Below are 9,160 nucleotides of genomic sequence, written 5' to 3'. Positions count from 1 at the left end.
AAGAAAGGGCGGAGGACACAGCCAGGGGAGCAGGGGTCGTACCCAGGCTCCCCCGACCTCTCCCTCTGGACTGGTGATGCTGAGAAACTTCTGTGGGAAAATCTTCCCATTTGCTGTGGAGACAATATCGCGGTAACAGGGTGTTTGTGGGCTCTGGGTCCGCAGGGGATGTCTTCGATGAATTATTCAAGCTGGCTCCGGAAAAAGTGGGCACCGTGAAAGAGGTAGGGGGGACCCCAGCCCCGGTGCTCGGCCCGGCCTGCCCTGCCCTACAGGCCCAGGGGCCCTCTCCACCTCCCTCTGGGCCACTATGTCCAGGTGCCTGGGTGGACGGGAGGGTAGGAAGGTGGCAAACCGAGCTCAACTGGGGTGCTGCTGTTCCCTGCCAGGCCATCATGAGCTTTGTCAACCAGAAGCTGGAGCGCCTGGGGCTGTCGGTACAGGACCTGGACACCCAGGTAGGGGTGCAGATGTGGGTCCCCAGACAGCCAGGGGCCACAGCGTGGGAAGGGAGGAGGGTTATGTAGGAGTCGGGGTCTCACTGTGTGGCCAGAGACAGGGGGTGTCGCCTCTAGGAGCCTCGGGGTGTGTTGCTGGGCACCACGGCACTGTGCCCTGGGCCACTCTGTAAGGCTCTCTGCAGCTGTGACTCCTCACCCCCAAGGTTTGCAATGGTGGCAAGCACAGGAGGACGAGGGCACTGGACCCAAAGTGTCCCAGGGTACCATCACGGGCAGCACTCACTGTCAGAACCCGGGTCCTGTGCCTGTGACTGAGTTCAGCGAATCCCCACACCACCCCCAAGAGGGAACCGATGTCCCCCACTTTACACGGGGGGACATTAAGGCACAGAGCGGATGGTTAACTTATCCACGGCCGCACAGTGATGAAGGGAAGCCCCGGATTTGAACCCAGGCAGCTGGTGCTGAAGTTTGTGCTCATAACCACTTTGCCAGCCACCGCTTGAGGGCTGTGCCTGGTGGTGATGTCGTACGCCTGGTGGAAATCTTTGGTGTCAGACGGACAGGGGTGTCCAAGCTGTGCCAGTCACCTGTGATCCTCGGGCTCTGGGGATACCTCCACATTTGCTGTGTGACCTTAGGCAAATTATTGCACTTCTCTGAACTTCGGTCTCCTCTTCGTATAAAATGAGTAGGACACCAACCCATCTTAAGGGACGGGGATATTGAGACGGGATTGAAATACATGGAGAATATTTAAATTCTGGAATATTTATTACAATAAATGACACATTGTCAGCCCCCTCAAAATCCTCCCCTGTCCCCCACCCATTCATCCTGTCATTCTTGCCACTTTTTGAAGCGGCTGTGGAAGTCCTCTCTCCTGAAAGTCTCTACGAAGTGTGATTAAAAAGCACAGTGAGCCAGGCGTGGTGGTGCATGGCTGTAATACCAACTGAGGCAGGAGGATCACTGTGAGTTCGAGACCAGCCTGGGCTACAAAGTGAGCTCAAGGCAGCCTGAGTTGCATAGAGACCCTGTCTCAAAAAGACAAAAACAAAAAACAAAACAAAACAAAACCCCACAGTGAGTGCTGGTGCTGAGTGCCAGCCTGTGGAGGCAGCTCTTAGGAACGCCGTGGTGTGTTCTCACCCTCCTCATTCCCGGGTGACTGGCGCCATGCAACTTCTGGCTCGTCCCCAAAGCTAAACAGCCAGGGAAGGTCCATCTTTTGAACGGATTCAGAACACGGAGGCAGCCATGAGGGTGCAGCTGAAGACACTCACCAAAGAGCTCTTCCAGACCGGCCTCAGAAAGTGGCTGGAGGAAGTCAAAGTGTGTGTGTGTGTGTGTGTGTGTGTGTGTGTGTGTGTGTGTGTGCTGGTCATGCGCCTTTAACTGTAACATTTTAAAAAGGGTAAATATTCCCCACCCGACCTTTGGATCCCGCCTCATCTGTGAGTTGGTGCGTGTGGGGTGGAGGTCACATGACCCGGAGTGCCACTGGCTTGCGGGCGAAGGCACTTCACGTGGTCTCTAAACAGGACAGGTATGAAGCTGCTGTCCCTGGTGATCCCTGCTTCTCCTTGGGCACTGCTGGTGCTGGAGGGCACCGGCAAGCCTGGCCTGGCGTTTCGAGACCACCGGACAGGAAGGGATATGAAAACACCCGTGCTGCGTGCCGGGAGCTGATAACATCAGGACGACTTAAGGCAGGGAAACTCCGTTAAGGACCCGGAGCGGTGGCTTCTCCTCCAGCATCCAATCTAGCATCTTGTGTCTTTGAAGAGATTCAATAGGATTATATTAGCATAGAATATGCTGGTGGCAGAAATGACAGCTTTATCTCTGAACACGCAGAACAGACAGAAATATTAATGTGGCAGCCGCCAAAGGGGCCAGTGTGCTTGGCTTCCTGCCCTTTCCTGATGCAATAACTGTCCCCTTACCTCTGTTTCCTTCAGTGGTGCTGCGGCTCATAACAATGCGTCACTGAAAACTGACATGAGGTTATTCTGCGGCAAGTTGGAAAGTAACTCTTTTTATTGAGCATGTGCTATGTGCCAGACAGCCCATCACTGCTGTCTGCAGTGTAAGAACTGGGACTGTCACCCACATTTCCCCAAAAGGAGCCCGAGGTTCAGAGACGCCGCACGGCCTCTTCAGGGCCACACGGCCTGGGAGAGGCAGAGCACGGGCCTCTGACTTCCTCTTCCCCGCTGCTGAGCTCTGCTTCCGGCCTTTGCAGTTTGCAGATGGAGTCATCTTACTCTTGCTGATTGGACAGCTGGAAGGCTTCTTCCTGCACCTGAAGGAATTCCACCTCACCCCCAGATCTCCTGCAGAAATGGTAAGCTTCCCAAAGGTTTTCCGGGCTGTCTAGCTCCGGGTGGACAGACGGACAGCTGGCAGTGAGGGGGAAAGGGGGACTTTATTTGTTTATATATCTGCGCACCCACTCCTCCACCCACCCACCTGCCCATCCATCCATCCATCTACCTGCCTGCCTGTCCATCTAACCTTCTGCCCATCCATCCATGCATCCATGCATCCATCCATCCATCCATCCATCCATCCATCCATCCATCCATCCACCCAACCATCCATTCATCCATCCATCCATCCATCCATCCATCCATCCATCCATCCATCCACCTGTCTGCCCATTCAACTACTCACCTCCAACACCCACTTCCCATCTGTCCATCCATCCACTCACCCAGTCCACCCACACCCTGCACCCCTCACTCTGGGGAAGCAGCTCAGTGTCAGGCCCCATGCTGTGTAACACAGTCAATCAGCACAGCCCAAGCATTTGAGGCCTCTCTGACTACACTCACTGTCCTCCCACGCATTAGGGTCTTCCAGGGCCTCACAGAGTGTGCGGCTCCATGGTGCATGGGCAGAGGAGGAAGTGGCCGGTCTGACCCAAAGGAGTCAGAGAAGGCGCTGTATCAGAAGGGTTTAGTTTGCAGAGTTGGGGCAGAAGAGGAAGGGCACTTGAGGGGACGGAACAGCAAGGCGTGGGGGATCCATGGGCTGCAGGACGGGTTGGGGGGCAGGATGGGGCTCCTGGGGGCTCTGGGAGACACTGAGGAAGTCCAGGCAGGAAGGTCTGTGATCACCCCAGGAAGATGGGGAAGAATAAGCCACAGTGGATCAGGAGGTGTGGGGAGGTGATGGGGTGAGCCCTGGGGACCGTGATCTGACGGTCTTCCAGAGGAAGCCCTGTGTCCAGCTGGCTGCCACCCCTGCCCCTCTGCCCTGTAGTATAGCAACAGCTCCTCGAGCTTCTCTCCCACCTCTGGGCCTTCACACTGGCTCTTCCCCCACTGGGGACCCCGCCCCGTGAGGCAGACCTGCATCCCGAGGCTGGGGACTCCAAGGGTTCCCGCCATGCCGCACACCCTGCTGCCCTGCGGCCCGGCAGAGGGAAGGCGCTCCCTGCTCGGCCCCGACAGCCTGACTCTGTCTCCTACATGGCAGGCTCTCTGCCTGCACCCTTGGCTTCCTGTCTCAGCAATGGACACCAGTCCCTGCCATGCCCACCCTCAGTCCACACGTGGTGAGACAAGAGTTTGGAGAAGAGTCTGGGTTCCTGCCGCCTGTCCTGCATCTGGCCAGCTGTAGCCATTGGGAGTCTTTGCTAAGCCCTCAATTGTAGCCAAAGGCCAAGCCAGGGCCAGCCCCTGACAGGAGACCCCTGTGTCTTTCTGGCTTTTTATCCAGGGACACCTGGCAGGGGCAATGCCATCCCAGGCCAGCCTTAGGGGCCTCGCTGGGGAGGAACTCTGTCCCCTCCATGGATACAGTGTGGCCCAGGGCCCGGGGTAGGCCTCTTGCCTTCCTGGGGCCCAGCTGCAGGCCAGGTTTCCTGGGGCATTCAGAAAGCGGAGACCCTGGGCCAGGCAGAGGCTGAGCCAGGAGCCTTCGTGGCCCAGGTTTAGTAGGAAAAGCACCCACCCCAGCATTCAAGATGCAGTATCCACCGTCCAGTGCTGTTTAAGAAGCCACCAGGCCCGCTGGTGGTAGAAACCACAGTCACTGTGGTCACAGAACTGCAGCTGGGCTGGGCGTGCTCAGTAGGGCGAGACCTCCTGGGGACCAGACCCCTGAGCTGGGTGCTTTGCTCCTGTGATGCGGGCTTCCTGGGGTCTGCGGCTCCCTGGGCATTGTTCCTTGTGGCTAAGGCAGAGATCTGGGACCAAGTAGAGGGCCCAGGGCTGGCCGAACAGGTGCATTGGCCCTTCCTGCCCATTCTGTTGGCCAAAGAGGGGTATGGCCTTGGTGGGGGACAGTCCTGAGCAGCTCGCACCCTCTCTCAGGTCTTGCGGGTGGCTTGCTAAGCACCCTCGTGCTGGGCCTATGCACTGGGGACTGTTCCCGTCCGGCTTCCGCGGGGCGTCCTGAGAGCTGCACTCACCCGGCCAAGAGCACACAACTGATCAGCACAGAGATGGGCCTGGCACCCAGCCTTGTCTGCCTCCAAAGCTTGACATTTTCCCCGAGTCCTTCCTTGGGAGCCCAGGAAGCCCCAGGGAGGCGAGGGAAATATGGTGCACCAAAGCCCTGAGCCTGAGGACAGGTTTCCAGTGTCTATGGGGAAACTCTCAACTCCAGAGCAGATGCTAAAAATGCCCACATCGGAGGTCGGAGCTGAAGATGGTGGCAATGACCCCTTCGGGAAGAGGAGCACCCGCGGGCTTGCTGGCTGGGCACAGTGGCCTCTCAAAACTGCATTTTTCATCAGCAGACCTTCCTTGCACATGATGTTTTAGCGAGATTGCCATTCATTTAGCAAACAGAAGCTGGGGACGGAAGGAAAGCCATCATTTGCTCTGCAGAAATCAAAGCCCAGGAGCCAGGAACCTCGAGCCTCCTCCCACCTGCAATCATCCGTCCCCAGCAGGACAGGAAGCGTCCACCGGGTGCTGGCCTCCCATCGGCCCTGCGGAGCAGCGGGAGATTCCCTCACACCGTCTCAAACTGTGCCTGGGAGGAAAAGATGCACCGGGAGGCCGTGAGAGAGCGGACTACATCCTGGCCGCTTCCTGCCAGAGCGGACTTTGGCTCAGAGCGAGCGTCATTAGGGACAGTGTGGCCCGAAGTAAATGTCCTCATCTTTTAGTGTTGCTATCAGCAACTCCCAAAGCCTCAAGTCCTGAAATATGGTCTGTTTCCAGCGCCCCCGCTTAGCAGGTGCTCTACAAATCATTCCTATTTTATTTGACTTTTCATTTTGGGGGGGTACTGGGAATCGAACTCACCACCTTTCATTTGCTAGGCAGGCGCTTAAGCCACTGAGCTATATCCCCGGCCTCCACAATCATTTTAAATCATATTTCCAAAACACTTGTCCATGCAGGGCTCTCTAACAGAAGCATTGCTGGGATCAAGTAACTTGGGGAACCACACAACCTCATGAAGGAAGGTTCGTGATGCCTCCCAACACGTTCAAGGCTCTGAGAAGTCCTGCGGCGGGGACTGATGAATTTACCTCAGCGGTTTCCACGGCCAGTGGTCACCAGCCGCCTTTCCCCCCACATCCTCAATCAAGCTTTTCACAGTGACGGCTCCCAGAGGACACAGGGCAGGGCTCGGAGACCAGAGGCCCAGGGTCCGGCTCCTCCTCCTGAGTTTGTTTTTCTGTGTGCCCTACATATCTCGTTCTTGACACGGATGGGAATAACAGCAGCAATCCCAGACCTCAGGGAGGCCTTGGGGACCCCGTGCCGTGGCCATCAAAATGGGTGCTGAGGCCGCACCTCTGTCTGGACGTCCCTGGGGTGTGCAAGGTGACTTTCATCTTCCGTTCTCCAGCCCCGAGGGAAGCCATCCACCTGCAAACATGCTCTTCCGTGTCCAGGCCCAGGCTCGGTCTCCTCAGCCCGGGCCCAAGGACCCAGCAGGCGGTGGCGACGCCAGCTGTGCCTGTGGCTTCCGCTCTGTGCCTGCCATCCCCTCCCACCCTGCAGCCTCCTCTGGGTAGGAGATCCGCCCACGCCCACCCCTGTGGAGGGGAAACCGAGGCTGGTCAGGACAGGTGACTTGTCTGACCTGGACAGGGGGACCAGGTCAGTGCGCCAGCCCCACACCCATGTCTGACACTCCTCCTGCTGGCCATTCAGGAGGAGGGCAGGGCTGGGGCCTTGCATGAGCCTCACTTGGCCTGGGTCACCTGCTGCATGGCCAGCCTGAGTTGCCATGGGACTGGCCGCCAGTGAAGCTGGGGGGTGGGTAGGAGTGGGCAGGGACACCCGGGCCTGTGTTGGATCCATGGGTGACAGAGACCCCTGCAGGAGGTCCTGTTTGAGGTCTCCCAGAAAATCAAGGACTCACCCCTCTTCACCCCCAGCCTCTACCATGCCAGACTGCTGCCCTGGGGGTGCAGGGTCTGCTCTGCTGGCGTCTGAGGCCCAGAGGAGCCTGGAGCATGGACAGGGCAGGGACTCTGCGCAGGGTGGTCCTGCCCAGGGCTCCCAGGGCTCCCGCTGGTGTCCTATAGCAACCAGGATGTCGGGGACCAGGTGAGGTGAGCAGTGGGAGCTGGCGGGCAGGCGGTGTGATTGGGAGCCCACGGCCGAGCTGAGGTCAGAGCCGCAGCCTTGCGCCTGCCCAGTACTCTCCACTCTGCAGGGGCCAGGCAGGGGCTCCAGCCAGGCGGAAGGGTGGCCAGAGGGACAGGCACCAGAGAGGGGCAGCTCCTGAGGTCTCCAGCCTGCCTGGAGGTCACACAAACGAGATAACCCTGGGCCCAAGGCCACCCTGAGCCTTGGGTGCTCAAGAAAACCATGTCCCCATGGGTCCCTATGACCCATGAGCCCGTGCTCTGTCCCCTGGCCGAAACTGCTCACCTGACAGATGCACAGCCTGGAGTCACGTCCACCAGGAGGCTTCCCTGACCTCCGCTGCTTCCTGGGTGACGGCTTTTCCCAGTAGAGGTGGCCTCCAGATGTGTGTGTCCAGAGCGACCCTGGCTCAGAGTCAAGCTGCATGTGGACGAGGCCTGGCTTTTGTCCCCGGGGCTGGACGGTGGTGCTGAGTGATTCACCTGTAGTTTGGGCAGCTGTGGACAGATGTTGTTGGGGGCAGGACGGGCCCCACACCCAGGCCCTGAGCCGGGGCTGGGGCCCCACATCTGCTGTCCTCTGATGGGCCTGCTCATTGCAGCTGCACAACGTCACCCTGGCCCTGACCCTGCTGAAGGATGAAGGCCTGCTCAGCCACCCTGTCAGCCCCGAAGGTGAGAGCCCTGTGCAGGGCACGGGGATGAGTGCGTCCTCCGGCCCCGAGGGAAGCTGGGAGTCAGCAGCCTCCAGGGTCCCTGGGAAAACTGACCTTGAGGCATCTCCGTGTTGAGAGGACACATGAGGTGTGGGGGAGGCCTGGACTGGAGCAAGGCAGAGGCCGGGTCATGTGGTGGGCGCTGGGCAGGACTCAGGCCTGGGGGACCCACAGTCAGCCTCCCAGCAAACCAGAACGGGGGGCAGGGGTGCGGAGTGGGGGCGGGCACCCTGCTACCCGCCGGACTGACTCTGCCCCTCTGGCCCACAGACATCGTGAACAAGGACGCCAAGAGCACGCTGCGGGTGCTCTACAGTCTCTTCTGCAAGCACAAGCTGAAGGTGGACAAGGACGGGAGGCCCCAGGCACCCACGAATTAGCCGCTTCTGTCCCCTGAAGCTGTTCCTCCCACCCCTGCCCTGCCTCTTCCGCAGCAGTGTCTCTACTCTGGGTGTGGAGCCCTCTGGAGCCAACCTGAGCTTGTTCAGTTTAGTTTGCTCAATTATTTCTTGGGGGGCTCTGGGTGCCTTGGGCAGGGACCTGATGGGCTCAGTCCCCAACTGTGACAGACCTCAGCAGCCTCTGTCCTGTCCCATGGAGCTCCATGGGCACCCTGGGGGCCCGGACAGTGAGTCAGTGATGGTGACCTGTCTTGGGGCTCCTGGACTCGGGCATCAGGACGACGGCCCCAGACCCAGCTTCTGCCCGAAGCTGCCCGCTGCCCACCTCTCAGGGCAAAGGTCCTGGGATCCCCACCCAGAGGCAGGAGTCCCTGGAGGCTCCAAAAACAAGCCCCGACGCTGCACGGAGAAGCAAGCCAGGTTCCTAGCTGAAGCAGCTGTGGCCCAGGCCAGCCCCGCGCCCACCCGGCTGCCACTGTGAGATTTGCCCAGAAGTCTTGCCGGAGAAATCTCTGTGGTTGATTAGTGGGTTCAGGTCCTCTCCAGCCTGTCCCTGGGCGAGCGAGCATTGCTCTCTTAAGTGAGGTCTGGCATCTTCTGCAAAGAAAAAGAAACTTGTATGAGAATTGAGTGCAATCGTTCCAGGAGTGGCTTCCAGGGCTGCCGCTGCGGCTGTCTGATGGGAACCAGCTGGAGGAGGCGCATCAGGCGGGCATGGAGGGGTGCGGGGTGGAGGGTGCAGGGGTGCAGGGCATCCAGCCCTGGCTGCTGCTCCTCCCAGCCGCCCGCCTCCTGCCCTCCAGGATTCCAAGCCTCTGTCTCTCCCCTCTCCCCAGGTCAGGGCTGTCCCAGTGTGACAGCTTGGGTTTGGGGCGGCCTTTGGAGAGGGGATGAGAGGCCCGGCCACCATTGTCAGGCTTGGGAGGACGCCCTGTCTGGGAAGGTGGCACCATCAGGATCCCGGCCACTGCCCTGCTCCCTCCTGGTTCACAAAGCAAACCGAGGTGCTTAGGT

General features: G+C 59.3%; 1 protein-coding gene and 1 long non-coding RNA gene across 3 annotated transcripts in view; one reads left to right on the top strand and one right to left on the bottom strand.

Annotated features, from left to right (window-relative positions):
* Positions 1–8,237, top strand: part of Parvg (parvin gamma) — an 18,890-nt gene extending 10,653 nt beyond the window's left edge. The window contains exons 9-13 of one of the 2 annotated variants that reach the window (XM_063243930.1): positions 166–224; positions 390–458; positions 2,710–2,811; positions 7,632–7,704; positions 8,016–8,237. In XM_063243930.1, coding sequence (XP_063100000.1) covers positions 166–224; positions 390–458; positions 2,710–2,811; positions 7,632–7,704; positions 8,016–8,125 — 413 coding nt within the window. In that variant the 3' untranslated portion in view covers positions 8,126–8,237. Of the gene's footprint in view, positions 1–165; positions 225–389; positions 459–2,709; positions 2,812–5,826; positions 5,965–7,631; positions 7,705–8,015 lie in introns of those variants that run through there. The other variant, XM_063243931.1, reaches the window with a different exon arrangement.
* LOC134474888 (uncharacterized) lies at positions 5,057–6,096 on the bottom strand. Its single transcript, XR_010045802.1, has 3 exons — positions 5,959–6,096; positions 5,348–5,453; positions 5,057–5,269 (listed from the first exon to the last, which is right to left on the bottom strand). It is a non-coding gene; the product is annotated as an uncharacterized LOC134474888 (long non-coding RNA).
* Positions 8,238–9,160: the final 923 nt, after the last annotated feature.

The sequence above is a fragment of the Cavia porcellus genome, unplaced genomic scaffold (genome assembly GCF_034190915.1).
Source record: "Cavia porcellus strain 051 isolate PalLab524CR breed Dunkin Hartley unplaced genomic scaffold, mCavPor4.1 scaffold_40, whole genome shotgun sequence".
In the NCBI taxonomy this organism is placed as follows: domain Eukaryota; kingdom Metazoa; phylum Chordata; class Mammalia; order Rodentia; family Caviidae; genus Cavia; species Cavia porcellus.
Note: the sequence above shows the minus strand (reverse complement) of the source record. Positions and strands in the feature narration are given on the sequence as shown.